The following is a 15,586-nucleotide window of genomic DNA, read 5'->3' as shown; positions in this document are numbered from 1 at the left end:
CCAAACTTTAGTCATGTTTACCTGAAAGATGAAAGTAAAGACAGCCACCTCAAAGCTGTAACCTAAGATGTTGTTCTTCTGGCTTCTCATTTGTGGTTGTGTCGACGTCTCTCTACCCGTGCGCGCGTCATGGACCACTCGCGTGGATGACAGCGTTTCCCCCCAGCCTCCAACCTCTATCTCTAACAGCCTTGTCTACGCGCGATGCCGCCTTGGATGTGTGCAAACGCCGGCGCATTGAAATTATTTGCGCGCAAATACTACTAGGAAAGAAGAGAAGACACCCCCACATCATGGACGAGCCCTCGTCCCAACTACACTTGGAGATCCGCGACGCCGTTGTTCGCGCTCTCGCAACGCGCCGCCCAATCCTCCACCACCTCAATGCCGATACCTCCTGGCTCCTTCAAATACCCCGTCCCGCAAACGCAGTCAAACACGGCGCCCGCATATACTACAACATACTGATCGACCCGTGGTTCGTGGGCGGACAAAGCGATGTCGCAAAGTGGTTTAGCCAGCAATGGCACGCGACGGAGAGCGCGGTAAAGAGCATTTCCGAAGTGGAGGAACTAGCGCGACAAGTCGAGATTCTAGCCGGAGGCTTCAGACCAGGCAAGAGCAGGAAACGAAAAGTAGAGGCCATAGAAGATGAGGAGAGTTATGTGGACTGCGTAGCCATCAGCCATGAATTCACTGATCACTGCCACAAAGAAACACTTCTCGAAGTCCACGGCGACGTCCCCGTCTTCGCAACAGAGGTACGTACTTTTTTCTCTCTATACGCCGTATCCAAAGAAGAAGAAGAAAAAAGCTAACAACCCACCTCCCTTGACATTTAGCAAGCCGCCAAACTCATCTCCTCATGGTCCCACTTCCGCACCGTAGTCACGACCCCAACCTTCCCCTCCAACGCCGACTGGCACGACTACAGCCTCCCACCTCTCCCCTCCTGGCTCTCCATCTCACGCCTCACGGAGCCCAACGACGCCCTCTTCTACCACTCGGCACTCCTCATAACCTTCTCCACGCACCCCTTCCTCTCCAGCTCCACCCCACGCAAGCGCCTCTCCACCCTCAGCATCAACGGCGACGGCGCCGAGCAAGACTTCTCCACCACCTCCCCTTCGACCAGCGAAGCCGCCGAATGCGTCATCTACACCCCGCACGGCATCCCCCACACCGCCCTCGAACCCATTGCCACCGCCGAGCCCGCGCTGCATACCCTCGCTTTTCTGCACGGTCTGCACGACGTCTCCATCTCGGCGGCCCAGCAGTTGAATCTTGGTGCCAAAAACGGCGTCAGGGCCCAGAGGCTGGTCAAGGCAAAGTATTGGGTTGCCACCCATGATGAGGTTAAGAAAGGCGGCGGCTTGGTTAGTTGGTTTCTGCGCAGGAAGGTCTGGACCGTCGAGGATGCGTTGAGGGAGGTTGGGGCCGAGGCTGAGGTTCACGATGTCAGGTTTAGGGAGGTGCGCAATGGCGAGAGTAGGGTGCTTGAATAGATGGATTCCTTTTTTCCCTCCCCCCCCCCCCCCGCCTCCTTCTTTGTGTGTGTTGTTTGGGAGGAAAGAGTTTTTTTTATTTTTATTTTTCAAAGTTGTGAATATATATATATATATATTTCCATTTCCATATCCATATCCCCTTTTTTTTCTTGTCAAACCCTTTTGTAACGTCTTTTTTTTTTTTGGGGGGGGGGGGGGTTGCTTTTAGATTATGTTGGAAATGGATAGATGTGGAGCCCATACACCCAATATCCCTCCCTCCACCCTCCATTCAACCATACCTTTTCACTCTCCTTCCACCCTACGCATTCGAAGCCTAATTTTCGTATCAGAGCTAGACTCCCTGCGTTCTCGTCATCTACCGCCGCTTCCACGTAACTCGTCCCTTTTCCCCCGCGCTGCTGCCTTATGGCTGCGCAATAGGCATTGAGTAGGCCGCGATTCGCTTCAGTGCCGTAGCCCCTTCCCCACGCTGTAGGAAACATGGCGTACCCCAGTGCGCGAAGATTGACGTCTTGTTCTCCACTTTCTTCATGCTCTTCGGGACTGGGGGAGACAGTGTGGCGGCGAGGAGGAGGAGGAGGAGGAGGAGGAGGGAGTGTGGGACCCGAGTGTTGAAGGCGCAGGCTTACGCTTCCGATGTGAACTCCCAATTCTTCCTTTTCGTCTTCCTCTCCGTTGTTACTTTTTCTTTCTGTTTCTGTGGCTTCGACCAGGACGTCCCGCATCGTCCAGATCTTCTCGCCATTGCCGCCATGGTGCGGTGTACGCGCGAATACGGCGTAGAAGTAGTTGTCGAATCGGTCGAGGGATTCGATCATCCACTCCCGGCTTTCGTCTAGCGATTTTGTGGCGCCGCGGAGGGACCAGGCGGTTGCGGTGGGGTTGGACCAGTTTTCGTGGAAGAGCTGAACGTGCGGGTGGGATGGGCGCGTGTTTGTAAGGCGGAGGAGGGTGAGACGCTCTGTGGAGATTTTGGAGGGGAGCATGGTTGGTTTGGGAGATTTAGGAGGGTTTGAAGAAAAGTGGTGGGAGATTATTGTGATGGTGTATAAGGGATTGTTTTGGATGTGGTAATGTAAGAGCTAAAGGAGTTATTTGTATGAGGGTGTGAGTCAAGATTTGGAACATTGAAATGTTTTTTTTCTCCTTGTAGCCATCGTTATGGAGATGTGGAAGGCTAGGTTGAGGAGTATGTTTTGTCATCGGGTTGAAATTAGGTCGTGGTTGTCGATGCGAGATGAGTATAAACGAGACGGCAGCATTGTGTCTCATTGAGTCTTCTCCAAGACTTCTCTAACACATCTTGTCAAGTTTTTGCTTTATTTCTTTGAAATTCATCATTTGTCTTAGAAGAAAGTGTTCATAAAGAAAATACAAACAATTCGTAATCACACCTATCCCTCCTAGGTTGATGACTCACTATGCTACAACCTCAGTCATCAAGTCCTTTGGCCACCTCGGTTGATCCACTCCATTTCCTCTTGTCCCCACATTGAACCCCAACTTCACCTTGCCCTGCTTCCACTGAGCAATAGGTTTGACAACCTTAATATCCTTTCCAATAGCGCCCGAATACCGTACTTCAAAAAAGTCTGGGTTGAAGAGTATAGTGCTGGAATTGGCCTGGATCATCTTCATATAATGTATCAGCGTATACTGAATGTTATGATAATGCCGGAAAACCTGGCGTCCATTGCGGGTCCAGACATCCTCCCAGATATCTTTCGGGTACGTCCCAACGCTGTTGACAAGCCATTGGGAATAGTAATTCAACGCGACCTGGAAACGTCAACCTCAGAGCACACCATTGAGAACGAGGGAAAAAAAGAAAACTTACATCAACCTGATACGACCCACCCTCAGCACCTCGCTTCAACAGCGCATTCAGCACAGCAATCACACCCGCAACACCAGTGCAAAAATCGCTATTGGGAAAAATCGGCGTAACAGGCTCGTCATTTCCCATCGCGCGCCCAAACTCCATCGAAACACCACAGCACGCATCAGAAATCTGCTGCCACCCGCTCCGATGCGCCCAGGGTCCATACCACCCATAGCAATTCTCCCGCACAACAATCAATCCTCTCTCGCGCTCCTTCGTCAACTCGAGCAACCCCTCAACTGAGAACCCGTACTTATCCAGGACACCGGGCCGATATCCCTGAACCACTACATCTGCTTCGCGCACCAGCGCACGCAACTTCTCGCGGTCTTCTTCGCGCCGGAAATCGAGGTGCGAATTCCATTTTCCCCAGTTCAGACTAACGTGCAACGTCGAGATGTCCGCTAGATGCTCAGCTGTAACACGCATGACGGATGCACCAAGCTCAGCCAGCCCACTCGTAAGAACCGGTGCAGCAATGATCCGCGTCAAGTCGACGACCTTGAGCCCGGCCAGCGGGCGCTTCGGGCTGGTTTCCGGGCTATCCGGCCACCAGCAGGGTGGCTGCTTTGCGTTTTCCACCTTGTGGATTTCAAACAGGCCGACATGAGCGTTTGCTTTGCCGTGTTCGCTATTTTTGAATTCTTCGGTGGTCCAGCATATGGTGCCTGCTTGCTTGGATATGTCGGATGCAAGGCGTTGCATCTCGTGCGAGTCTATCTGTGCTACTTTTTCGACGTACGGGGCCCAGGGTGCGTCGAGAGCTGCGAGGTCCATGTCGTGCTGTAGACCAAGATAATCTTGTGTATGATCTGGGTTCATGGAGCCGTGAGTATGGAAGTAGCGGCCGTCCTTGCAGCGATAGATGTTTGTGGCTGAAGTACGGTATGCATTCCTCAGCATGTCGTATTTGTCGCAGTCTTTGAAGTACTTGTCATATGCGCTGTTGCTTTTTGATAGGGGTTTGCTGATGAAGTTTATGTTCTCGCCGTCTGGGTCGATGGCGGCGAGGAAGCCGGACATGAAGAAGAGTTGGGCGTGGTCACTTTAGGGGGTTCAGCGGTGGTCCAGCTGGATGGCTCGCACAAGACTCACGTGTCTATCTCGACTTCCTGAGGCTCGAGATTGTATTTTCTTTTCAGCAGGACGTTTACCATGGCGGCTTCCAGGCCTTTCAAGGCAGACATGCTTTCGGCAAAGCGCCAGTTGATGGCTAAACTAGGCGCATCGTTGCCTTTAAATTTGATTGTCTTTGCGCATTCTTCAATTTCTTGTGGGAGGTTGGGAGCAATGAGGGGATTTTTCAAGATACCGTTATCGAGTAGACTTCGTGCTTCGCGCGGAATCGAATAAGTGGATGAAGTGCCGTTGGTGACGCCATTGGCATGCCCGTTTGTCGCCATTGCGTTGTTGTGTTAGAATGGGTTGGGAGGGAACAGTGGCGGTGGTAGCAAGGAAGAGAGAGGGGAAGGATGACGGTTCAGTGTTTTGGTATAAATATCCAAATAATGATCATTTGTAGATGAATGTTGCATGTTGGTTTTCCGCGCTTTGAGTACTGCCCGTCGGCAAAACGGAAAGCCCCCACCTACCAGACGGTGTACCCTCCGAGATAGTTGGTAGGACGATACTGCAGGGTAAGCATTAAGGTACACGTTTGATAGCGATCCTAGAACCCATGAAAACTTGTTCGACATAAAAATTAATGCGCCCAGCTCAATTTCACCACGTGATGATTTGAACATTGATAACAACCTTGGTGGTGCAGTCGTTCATGCTGCACAAGACTAAGTATTCTTGGTGCTTGTCCAAGAGTCTCCAGTTTTGCCGATTAATCGAGAGGCTCCATCTACTGGATAGTCTCTAATGATCGAAGTATCCACCCGTATCTCGGGTGCCCGATCCGGCAATTAAGGCCTGTGACGGGTTACCTTTTCCTACGGGTGCCTCGACCAGCCGATGTGGGGCACCATACCATATCTTATGTACTGTGTTGACCCTTGCATAAGAACGTTCAATCGACCTCAAGCACGAGAAAAGTTGCTATACTGGAGAAGAGATGGCTGTGCATGTTCAGATATGCGTAGTCTTTGATGAGAATTTATTTGGGAGTTAATGTTGGAACCAAGATTGTCACAAAGTTGCAGTAGGATACAGGTCAAGGTAGGCACATCGACCCAGAGGCTATCTAACAAGCTTCACCAGTTGTTCTGACAACAATACTATAGTGAACGGTCTGTGTGGACATTTTATGTCGTAGCATATGCTTGGTTACCTCGGAAGAAACAGCTTAGGACATCATGGTGTGGACCATTGATTGGTATTTCACTCAAAGGCTCAAGGCTACCATCAACGGCGGCACGTGTAGTTCATGCGAGTTAGAGGAGAAGGCCAAAAAGCACACAGGCAATCGACTTTCAACATATCAGCCTTTCATCTGTGGAATGCTGACAGCATTCGCGAGCACCAATGTGGAGGCTGTGGCCTAAAATTGGCTTCCTACCATGCCCAAGGCTGTAATCCAGTGGAAGAACATATCTGATACCGGTGAAAAAGGCCGCAGGCACCCCATATTACAACCGCAGCAAACTTACACATGCCAGCCTTCTACTCGGTCCCAAAACCCACCTGCCAACCGTAAGCGCCTGTGTACCTTGGCACTGCAGATAACTCCAATCACGCCCCTAAGCGCCTGTACACTGCATGTTTCGGCCTCATGTCCACGATATCCTTATAAACGGATATTGATCGTCGCCTGATATACTAGTTGCCCCGATGACGCCGCAAGCCGTTTCCGCCCCCAAATCTGCGTTCCTGGTAGGGATTCAAGTCACGCGGGAGCTGGCAAGGGGTGGGAACTCACAACCCGAATAGTCAACCTCTGCATAATTTGAATCGGTGCCCGCGATTCACACGTCCTGCGATCTGGCGCAGCCATACATACTCACAACATTCATGGCGGCGTCGGTGATACAAAGCTATATCTTTTCTAACCGATAGATTCATCCAGTCATCTAACAGTGGCATCCTACTAGTCGTGAGGTTTGTCAGCCGCATTGATACCATCTTCAACCTTCAGCTCGCTTAGCCCTGTATCGTCAAAGAAGAGGGTTGCCATCTTTCCAGCCTTGCTCCATCACAATGCAGCCCCGCACGGCCCGTCGCCATGCCGCGCGAATCATGCCCCTACTTCCAAACGACCACCATGATACCAAGCCATGTAGAAGCGCCGCGTCTACCGCAGTTCGGCGACGAGGCTGGAAGGCAGCAATGTTTATGAAACCTCATCCTTCCCTTGGGTCCAGCAACGACTGGATCCTCATGCTCCTTCGACCAGTAATTTGTTTGCGACGCCGAAGCAGCAATTGTATGAGCATCAAATTTCTTCAATATGGCTTCGTGTCTTCCCACAAGGCTGCTTTGCCAGATCAATGGGCAGTTTTCCGTCGTTAATTCCAGCGATGCGTACATTGAAAGCTTCGACATCGTATCGTATACCTGGGGTGCACCAGCGAAAGAAGAATGGGACTGCGGTATACCAGGCGTGGATTGGGTACTAAAGATAGCAGAAAACAAAATGGAGGACATCAAAAGGCTGATGATAACGGAAAACATTCAATACCTGTGGGCAGACTGCGTATGCATCAAGCAGACTTCGGATGCAGATAAGGCTGTTGAGCTGTCCCGGATGTTCGAGTATTACAAGAGCGCGGAAAGATGTCATATCCTTCTTGATATGCCCGTTGTGTGGAATCCACAGCAGATTGTGGATGACCTCAAGTTTCTCGATCACGTTCGGTCGCATATGAAAGGGTCAGCGCTCGCGGCAGGTGCGCCGGGTCTCATGCCGGATCAGAGAACGCGACTCCAAGAGTGGGCGGATGCGAACTGGGCATTTGAAATACCAAAGACAACGGTCAGGACAGCTGCAATCGATATGGGTGTGCTAAACTGTTATGCCACGTGTGTCAATCACGTTCAGTCGCTGTTCGACAATTTCTACTTTACGCGGGTATGGACGTTCCAGGAGATGATTCTTGGCAAAAATGTTGTCATGTGGGCAATAGATCGCCACGAGATATCGCGCATTGGTGAACTCGAAACTTGGATGGGTCTTGCCCTGGATTCGCTGGATAAGTCACTCAAGCTGCAAGAGTGGATCCAGGAGTCCAGATGGGTCAACAATGCATCCATTGACGCGGTTCTAAGAGTCATTGAAGAAGATGAGTGGGCGCTGCGTAGTCTCCGTCAGCAAGTCCGAGGCATTGAGAGCGCGAGGACTGACATCATTAATGGAGGGCCACACTGGTGGCATGACAACACAAAAGGTGTTGCAAATATCTTCTCAGCGGTTTCCTTGACTCCGCGAAGTTGCGGGGCAGAGGAGGATATATTCCGAGGCCTTCTGGGTATTTTCAGTGGATTGTTTACCAGTGAAGAGATCAAGGAACAGCTTTCTGGAAAAGATATGGAGAAGATGTCATTCAACTTCTTCAAGCAACTATCCATCAAAACGGAGCGGGCGTGGACCAAACTAGCAATAAGCAGCCGCGAGCGGGGAGAGTGGGATTGGATTCCTGTGGTCGAAAACTACAGCAGCAAACCAACAACAGATTGCTTCGCTGGAGTCGTTAGTCTAGGAAGGGTGAAAACCAAAGGCCAGGCAAAATCTGCCGCAGTAACCGGGGTCAAAGGAAGTCCGAAGAAGTACATGAAAATTCGTCTGGTTCCGAACACCGAAACCGCGGGCTTCAGCTTCGTCTTCAAAGGCTGTAATTGTGGAAAGAAGATGAAGAAGGGCATGTTTTCTAAAGAGCTTATACCAACCTATGACCAACCTAGGAATGTGGTCAAGGATGAGACTGGCAAGGTGCTAGTTCAATGTGCGACCATACTGGCAAGCCTCATGGATCCGAGCAGCAACTTTGTTGAGTACAGACAAAGATTGCTTCGTAATCTACGGCCAAATTGGAGGACGACAGATCCATGTGCGAAACCCACAGAGTGGGAAGATCGATGCGTCAGCGGTACCGCTTGGGAAGATCCATCACCGCAGTTTTTTCGAAGCCATAATATGTCGATGAACTACCGCATGGTCGACTTTACCAGTTTTGAATCTCGGCTATGGAATGAGAACACAGAGAAGATCTCCTGCGAAGTGCGGGTGAATTGCGGTTGTACAGTCACTGCTCCATTTGCAATGATTTTTGAGGCACTTAGAGCTATCGAAGGAAGCTCTCTAGGCGATACACGGGCGGCTCGTGATCTTGACGACCGTATTATCCTTCGAGATGGCCGTGGACTGGTGCAGATCGGTGCTGTAGGGAACACGTTTGATGTGCTAGGTTTCGGGGGAAGTGTAGAGGCCTACAGGTCGCATGCAGCCTCTTGTAAGAATCTGAAGTCTAGCAAGCCCGTGATTCCAAAGATACCATGGCCTACGGGACGGGCCCTTGTCAGAGAAGAGTTTGCGCATGGTATCATGGCCCAGATGCGCGATTACGGGTACATTTGGACGGGCGGTTCGGGGAATTTGCTGATAAGTCGCGACCACGTCATGGACCGGTATAAGATTATCGGGGTGTGTATTGACGAGTATATTGAGAATGAGAAGGGTGAAAAGGCAGTGACGATTCGGTGAGGATGGCTATGGAATGACACATCAGACGGCTCTTTGCTTGTAGTAGTACTCTAGTCCAGGTTCAGTAATGTTGCAAACTTTAGTTACAAGATCTCAGTAGACTGGATGCGTGTGTGACGGCGGCGTATGACTGGTTGAGGAATTGAGTTGTTATGTGCCAGTGAGATCATCGGGTGGGCAGATATGGCAAAGCGTGCTTTTGCAAGTCAAGTTCTGGCATAGTAAAGGCTGTATGATTTGTAACACCAAGACCTGAGTAGGAAGGAAAGGCACCGCCAAGCCACGATGACGTATTCGGTAAGACCATCCAGGTAACCACGACTGCCACTTGCACAGCCACCACCAATCAACTTCCCTTTATCATCACCAGGTCGCCTTGTTTGAATGCTGTTTTCTTTTACAAGTCATTCACATTTGAGACACTGAGTTAGGCCTGGCATTCCTAGCATTCTTAATAAAGAAAGGGCCGCGACTAATACCACGGCGGCGGTCTTAGACTTCCCAAATACCACGCCAACTTTGTCTATACCATGTTCAAGAAACTCAAAGACAAGTTGAAAGGCGACGAAAAGCCATCTTACGGAACAGATCAGCACAATCTACAATCAAACAATCCTTACTATCAACATTCTCAACAGCCATCAACAGAGAAATACCAGCCTCCTCCTGGTCCCCCGCCAAACCAGGCCTCTTCGTCAAAACCCGAATACACAGCACCTCCAGGACCTCCACCAAGTCATCAATCCTCAGGCTACGCACCCCCACCGGGTCCACCTCCTTCATACCCCCAGCAACCACCTCCAAGCTGGGATCCACCCCCATACCACGACTGGACTGTGATACCCGACACCGCGCTTCTCCCCCCTCCCCCCTCAATGGGCTACGACAGTTCCCCCACGGCAAACGCCACAGCCGAAGAAGGCGACCGAGCCCTTGCCTGGACAAAAGCGCACCCCCTATGGCCCCCGCAAACCCTCCACCCAAGCACCCACACTGCAATCCAAAATGCGCAGCTCGCCCTTCTCAAACCCCCCTCCTTAGCCGGCGACTTGTTCCCCCAACAGACCGCAGGACACTGGCGCATCCGCACCTACCCCTCTTGCCGCGACTCCAGCATCCTGTCTAACCTCCCCCTCTACAGCGCTCTCACTGACTCCCCCCTGATCACGCACCACCCGAGAACCCTCTACTTTGAGCTCAAAGTTACATCCATAGGTCACGGTGCCTCATCTTCCCTCTCTGAAGCAGACGCTGGCATCGCAATCGGGTTCGTCGCCCCTCCGTACCCCACCTTCCGGCTCCCAGGCTGGGAACGCGCCAGCTTGGGTGTCCATGGCGATGATGGCAGAAAGTACGTGAATGATGCGTGGGGCGGGAATGATTTTACCACTGCGTTCAAACCGGGGGATACGGTGGGGATCGGCATGACGTTTGAGGTGCCGAAGAATCCGCCCGCGTATCAGGGCGGGCAGGAGGGGAAGATGTTGGATATTAAGGTTTTCTTTACGAGGAATGGGGTCAAGGAGGGTGAGTGGGATGGCAATGAGGAGTTGGATGTTCGGAGTGAGGGAGGAAATGTGGGACTAAGGGGAGAGTGTGATTTGTTTGCTGCGATTGGAGTGTTTGGCGGAGTGGAGTTTGATGTTTTCTTCCACCCGGGTCAGTGGCTGTACAGGCCTGTGTGAGGGTGTTTGGACGCGAAAGCAGACCTGCTGTCCTAGTTACTTAATCTCATGTCTTTTTTTTGTAAAACCAGTGTTCTTTGCACTCCGTTTCGTCACCCGTAAAACGAATCAAATTCATCCGTGACGAACAAAGATAAGTGGTATTCATACGCTTGACATGGTCGAGCAGCGACGGTCGAAATCCATCAAAGCCATAAAACAACCCTATCCAACCCGAAGACACCAAAACGCCAACTATCCCATCCCTCACGAAGGAATTGTGGGATACTTGTCGCCATGCCCATTCTATAGTACGACCTTCCTCGCTTCCCTAGGATGACTCTCATTCGGGCAATACGGACACTTGAATCTAGATCCCTTACTGAGTTTATCCAGCGACTCCTGCGCAATAACATGGCCACACGGCATCATCATGGGCGGATTCGTATCTGTCGACTGTTCCTTTGAAACCGGACATACGAAAATGCTATGGAAATGGTACTGGCTTGGCAGCGGAATCTCGACAGGTAATTCGTCCTGAGTCGTCCACTCTGTGCGTTTCTCCTTCATGATGGACTGCATTTTGAGGAGATAAGGGAGGGCGATGGCGCCGGCGGTAGCGGCGATGAAAAGGGGCGAGTCGGCGCTGAGGCCGAGGAGAGAGCAGAATTCGCGGTTGAAGGAGTGGGCGACTTCTTCCCAGGCGGAGTCGTTGTAGAAGAGGCGGCGGTAGGGCGAGTCTTGAATGTTTGGCCAGAAGGCCGTTGCGCCGAGGAGTTGCTGGATTTCCCGGGCGTAGCGTTTGTGGAATGGGGGGAACTCGCGGTGTGCGTAGGCCCAGGCGTCGAGGGGACCTTTGGGGATTTCTGTATCCATGGCGTCGCTGTGTTGGTTATGGCTGTCGAAGAGACAGATGTATTGGAGGCGACAGAGCTCGAATTCGAGATTACTGCCCCGGCCCTCGAGTTCGGCGCTGCGTTGGCGGGCCCATTGTATGGCTGGCTGTAGATTCTTTTGAACGCGCAGCTCGTGTAGTATATGGTACATTTCTGCAAACTTCTGCTGCAGTTCTTCTGAATTGAAGGTACCTTCTGCCAGATCTCTTTCCCACGACTCACGTATGTGGGGGTTTGGCGTGTTGGGCGTAGGCTCTGGGCGTGGCGGCTGGCGGGTAGCTTCTTGTACAAAGGTCGAGGCTACGTCGAATTGACCCTCGCGGAGGAGGTGCATGGCAATGGCACGATTGATGAGCGAGGGATGTGACGATAGGGCGTCATTTTCGGCAGAGGGGAGGGGCTTGTCTTTGAATTTCTGAGCGGCGCTGTCAGCAATGGAGAAAGTGACGGCCAGTGCGAAGGATAAGCATACCTTGTCAAGTGCCTTGCCGTATTTATTCAGACCCGAGTATATGGGCTTGAGGTCTTTCTGTACAGTGTCGAGAGACTGCTTGAAGGGGTCCTGGAGTCTCGCGAGTGTCAAGGGCGCCGTTGTGGGATCTGGTCGAGTGTTGTAGTCAACATGTGTGCTGCTATACAAGCGACGTAAGGGCACTCACCCGCTGCGATCTTTGCACGAGCTGCAGTGAGCATATCAATCGCCTTTTGCACGTGATCTATGCTGGCGGAGAGGTTTGCGCTCTTCTCCAGCAGCTCCACCTGCTCGCGGAGATCGTCCATGGTGTTGGTAGGGCCGGGGGTGACAAACGATGGCGGTTAAGATGGCCTATGGGCGTTGGAAGCAATGAATCGGTGGTCGCAGCGGAGTGGAGAGCGTCGGTCTGGCCAGAGGGACTCTTCAGTGCTGTCCATGGCCGTTGTGGTGGTTGAGGCATGAGCCGATGGTGTCGCGCTCGCCGCATGACGTGTGGGGGAGGGAACAGGGCCGACCTCCACACGCGCATCCATGGCTCTAATCATCAACTCTCCCCGAAGTAGGAAGCCCATGTATACACAAGCCTCGCTGCATGTCGGGGCCTTTTGCGATATCCCAATATAAAAAAACAACTACAGACTGCCAGTAGGATCATGCTCACAGGGCCCTCCGACACGTCCTGTGCCCTATCTTCCACCTCGGCCATCGGCGGGACCTTGCGCCTCCCTTTACCATGACGAGCTTGCACCCGCAGCACCTGGTAGTTCGTCGGCCAAATCATACCTGAAATCGCCCTAAAAAATGGACTCCCCCCTGCCAGTGCCCCCGTCGCGGGTGCACACCGAGAAAGAGCTTCGGAGGCAGATGCCGCCCCTGCAGACGACGTCAATCCAACACGCAAGCTCAGCACAGTCGCGTCCCCAGCCAGCAGTCTTCAAGTCTCCCATCGCTGACATGCTGCCGGAACAAGCCGCGGCCCGGTCGCCTGCTTCGCCTCCGACCCATCAGCGCTTCGTCCTGACTGACTTGGTGGCTGCTCGCTACCTTGAAGAGGACGCTGCCACGACATGTCACGTCCTTGCGCGCCGCCAGAGGATCGAGGGCTACGAGATCTACCTGGTCGAGCAATGGGCCTGCTCCCGCACCCACCCCACTTACCTCATCACCACCTACACGGGAAATCCCAACGACTCTGTCTTGGCCACCATCATAAGCGTACCCAGTAACGAGGATGAGTGGTCCCCCCAGATGCGCTTGTACTTCAAGTCTCTCACCGACTGCTATGCCAGCAGAAAGGAAACACCCTATGGCACCCTCATGATCACCAATCTCAGCGGATTCCCCTCCTCCCTGACTGTTATCCCTATCCCTGGGGGCGACGTGAAAAAACACCGCGAAGCCTTTGTTGTTAATGAAAACCTCAAGAGATTAGGATGTTCTGGTCGCCTGGGTATCAAGCTCACGCCTCCTAGTGGTGCTACTCAAGCAAAGTTTCAGCAGCTGTATCGCACAAGTGATCGCATTCCATTTAATGCTTCCGTCATTGAGTTGGTCAAGCTCTGTCAAATAGCACTTGTTTTGTTTGGAAAGCTCGAGCCAGAGTATGCCGACGGGCTACTCTGCGACTTGACGGAAAAAGCAATCAATGACTGGTGGATAGACTTTGGATCAGAGTACTACACTGTAGAGCCTCATGATGGCATCCTTGGTCCAACAACCGTCGCTGCTCTGCTAGGCATGTTGATGGGCGCTCGTAACAGACTAAGTGCCTGCAATGCTGCAGTAGCAAAAGATGTTTTTGATATTGACGCTACCAAGCGCGGCATTGCGCATTTTCAAAAGTCTCATCACTTACCTAGAACCCGCCGTCTTGATCGGCAGACTCTTGAGCAGCTTCGAAGGTCGTCTGCAAAAGCAGCGCGTAAAGAAGGCTGGGCTGTTCCGCGAGCATTCAAGTCGACTGTTGCCGAGCTAGGAGGCAAGGGCGGCGAGATGGTCATGGGAATTGTTGGTGCTGGTCAAAAAGATGGCATCGCTGAAGTTGAGACCGTGGATATTGACCAATTCGTTGAGCTAGTCCGAGGTGAGCATGCAAAGTGGCTGTGGCATGGAAAGCCTAAGAAAACAACATCCGGCGACAGCATGTTTGATCGACTTCCAGGTGGAGAATCACAGTCAAGCTCGCCAGAGAAGCACGATCAACACGCGCCCAAACCCGTCCGTCAAGAATCAACAACAGATCCTCACAACATAACAAAGCGTGACACGGGCTCCTCGGAAATAAAAAAGGCAGAAGCATTTACCCCAGAGGGGCTAGAGAAGGAGTACTTCAAAGACCCTTCTTCGAAGCGAGCTGCCATCAAGGCCAAGCTAGAGTCTGGCGGTTTTCACCACATCAAAAATGCTGTTGGCCTCCGCACCCATGCCACCAAGCTTTCCCGAGATGAACACGGACGACATGGGCTACATCGCACCAAAAGTGGTAGTGTGCCGCTACAGTACACGGATTCTCGCACATCCATCGAGTATGAGAGCCATTCAGACGATCCATATTCAATGATATCACCTCAGAGCATGGCCGGCGAAGAACCTGCCTTTGCCAAAGTCTTAACCGAAACACCAGGTGAATCTGCCACCTCCCTCCATAACCACAGAGCAGTCGGCAACCGTCACGCCTCAGCATTGCGCACTTCAATAGTCGAAAGTGACACATCTGAGCAGCCCGAACAGCCCGAACAGCCTCCCACAGTAGCAAGCTCCCTCGCCGGCTCCACCTACCACGGCATCGATCTCACCTGCCTCCCCGTCTCCCAAGCAAACACCATCCCCCCGCTCCTCCGCCGCACCCAATCTGGCTCCCAATTCGACCTCGTCCGCCCACCCCGCCACAACGAATGGTGGCCCCGCCACCTCTCCTTCAGCACAGCCGAAGAATCCGTCCTCCGCTGGCCCCCCATCAATCCCAGCACCAGTGCCCCTGACGAAGAAGAAGAAGAAGCCCTAGCCACAGACGATCCCTCGTCCGTCACCTCCCTCACCGCCCGCTCTGCCCTCCAAAACATGCACTCCGCCCAACTCAAACGCCTGCACCATACCCTCGCTCAAGTTTCGGAAAAAGATCAAGACTGGGTCAATTCCCGGCTCGCAGAGATCATCGCGCTCTCGCAATCCGTAGACGCAGATATCGGAACGCTGGAATCAATTTACTATCCCAGGCTCGATACGTATCATTCACTCCGCGAGGATACGCATGCTATGGTTACCAATAACCGTGCTTTACTTACCACCAGCCTGCGCGAACTGGAGAATGTGAGGGATAAGCTTGAGTATGAAATTAGTGCCCTCAGGGGCAAAGTTGAGGATGTAGAGGATGTGGTGGCCGAGTTTGAGAGGCAGGTGGAGTTTGTGGAGGGGAGGCTGCAGGAGTTGGATGGCGTGTTAGGGGAGAGAGAGGGGTGGTGGGCTTGGGGGTTAAGGGTTTTGACTGGGTTGGGGTCGGCGCCTGGGTAGATTGTAT

General features: G+C 52.4%; 7 protein-coding genes across 7 annotated transcripts; 4 read left to right on the top strand and 3 right to left on the bottom strand.

Annotated features, from left to right (window-relative positions):
* Positions 1-293: 293 nt before the first annotated feature.
* Positions 294-1,505, top strand: PSV08DRAFT_366380 (uncharacterized protein; the record flags this gene model as incomplete). Its single annotated transcript, XM_014222410.1, has 2 exons — positions 294-761; positions 843-1,505. 2 exons carry the CDS (start codon positions 294-296, stop codon positions 1,503-1,505), a joined length of 1,131 nt encoding a protein of 376 aa, XP_014077885.1.
* Positions 1,506-1,717: 212 nt separating this feature from the next.
* On the bottom strand, positions 1,718-2,497 carry PSV08DRAFT_382365 (GNAT domain-containing protein; the record flags this gene model as incomplete). Its single annotated transcript, XM_066093403.1, has 1 exon — positions 1,718-2,497. One exon carries the CDS (start codon positions 2,495-2,497, stop codon positions 1,718-1,720), a length of 780 nt encoding a protein of 259 aa, XP_065948005.1.
* Positions 2,498-2,829: 332 nt separating this feature from the next.
* Positions 2,830-4,883, bottom strand: PSV08DRAFT_405703 (CoA-transferase family III domain-containing protein). The gene is made up of 3 exons (XM_014222408.1): positions 4,489-4,883; positions 3,349-4,438; positions 2,830-3,290 (listed from the first exon to the last, which is right to left on the bottom strand). Exons 1-3 carry the CDS (start codon positions 4,794-4,796, stop codon positions 2,931-2,933), a joined length of 1,758 nt encoding a protein of 585 aa, XP_014077883.1. The 5' UTR covers positions 4,797-4,883; the 3' UTR covers positions 2,830-2,930.
* A 1,901-nt stretch (positions 4,884-6,784) lies between these two features.
* On the top strand, positions 6,785-9,034 carry PSV08DRAFT_232080 (uncharacterized protein; the record flags this gene model as incomplete). The annotated part of the gene is made up of 2 exons (XM_014222407.1): positions 6,785-7,360; positions 7,472-9,034. 2 exons carry the CDS (start codon positions 6,785-6,787, stop codon positions 9,032-9,034), a joined length of 2,139 nt encoding a protein of 712 aa, XP_014077882.1.
* Positions 9,035-9,454: 420 nt separating this feature from the next.
* On the top strand, positions 9,455-10,782 carry PSV08DRAFT_338840 (uncharacterized protein). The gene has a single exon (XM_014222406.2). It carries the CDS (start codon positions 9,565-9,567, stop codon positions 10,717-10,719), a length of 1,155 nt encoding a protein of 384 aa, XP_014077881.1. The 5' UTR covers positions 9,455-9,564; the 3' UTR covers positions 10,720-10,782.
* A 31-nt stretch (positions 10,783-10,813) lies between these two features.
* PSV08DRAFT_211347 (CTLH/CRA C-terminal to lish motif domain-containing protein) lies at positions 10,814-12,540 on the bottom strand. Its single transcript, XM_014222405.2, has 3 exons — positions 12,254-12,540; positions 12,067-12,194; positions 10,814-12,009 (listed from the first exon to the last, which is right to left on the bottom strand). Exons 1-3 carry the CDS (start codon positions 12,372-12,374, stop codon positions 11,005-11,007), a joined length of 1,254 nt encoding a protein of 417 aa, XP_014077880.1. The 5' UTR covers positions 12,375-12,540; the 3' UTR covers positions 10,814-11,004.
* A 330-nt stretch (positions 12,541-12,870) lies between these two features.
* On the top strand, positions 12,871-15,579 carry PSV08DRAFT_232071 (uncharacterized protein; the record flags this gene model as incomplete). Its single annotated transcript, XM_014222404.1, has 1 exon — positions 12,871-15,579. The coding sequence occupies one exon, from the start codon at positions 12,871-12,873 to the stop codon at positions 15,577-15,579; it is 2,709 nt and encodes a 902-aa protein (XP_014077879.1).
* Between the last annotated feature and the right edge of the window lie 7 nt (positions 15,580-15,586).

This window comes from Bipolaris maydis (genome assembly GCF_028858645.1).
Source record: "Bipolaris maydis strain C4 unplaced genomic scaffold PSV08scaffold_17, whole genome shotgun sequence".
Classification (NCBI taxonomy): domain Eukaryota; kingdom Fungi; phylum Ascomycota; class Dothideomycetes; order Pleosporales; family Pleosporaceae; genus Bipolaris; species Bipolaris maydis.
Note: the sequence above shows the minus strand (reverse complement) of the source record. Positions and strands in the feature narration are given on the sequence as shown.

Bases quoted from the DNA above. Each gene is read 5' to 3' on its own strand.
- PSV08DRAFT_211347 (XM_014222405.2), bottom strand. From the start codon at position 12,374: ATGGACGATCTCCGCGAGCAGGTGGAGCTGCTGGAGAAGAGCGCAAAC. The intron at 12,195-12,253 runs GTGAGTGCCCTT...ACACTCGACCAG, and splicing joins TCGTGCAAAGATCGCAGCGG to ATCCCACAACGGCGCCCTTG. The intron at 12,010-12,066 runs GTATGCTTATCC...AGCGCCGCTCAG, and splicing joins ACGGCAAGGCACTTGACAAG to AAATTCAAAGACAAGCCCCT.
- PSV08DRAFT_338840 (XM_014222406.2), top strand. From the start codon at position 9,565: ATGTTCAAGAAACTCAAAGACAAGTTGAAAGGCGACGAAAAGCCATCT.
- PSV08DRAFT_405703 (XM_014222408.1), bottom strand. From the start codon at position 4,796: ATGGCGACAAACGGGCATGCCAATGGCGTCACCAACGGCACTTCATCC. The intron at 4,439-4,488 runs GTGAGTCTTGTG...AACCCCCTAAAG, and splicing joins CAGGAAGTCGAGATAGACAC to TGACCACGCCCAACTCTTCT. The intron at 3,291-3,348 runs GTAAGTTTTCTT...TGACGTTTCCAG, and splicing joins GTGGGTCGTATCAGGTTGAT to GTCGCGTTGAATTACTATTC.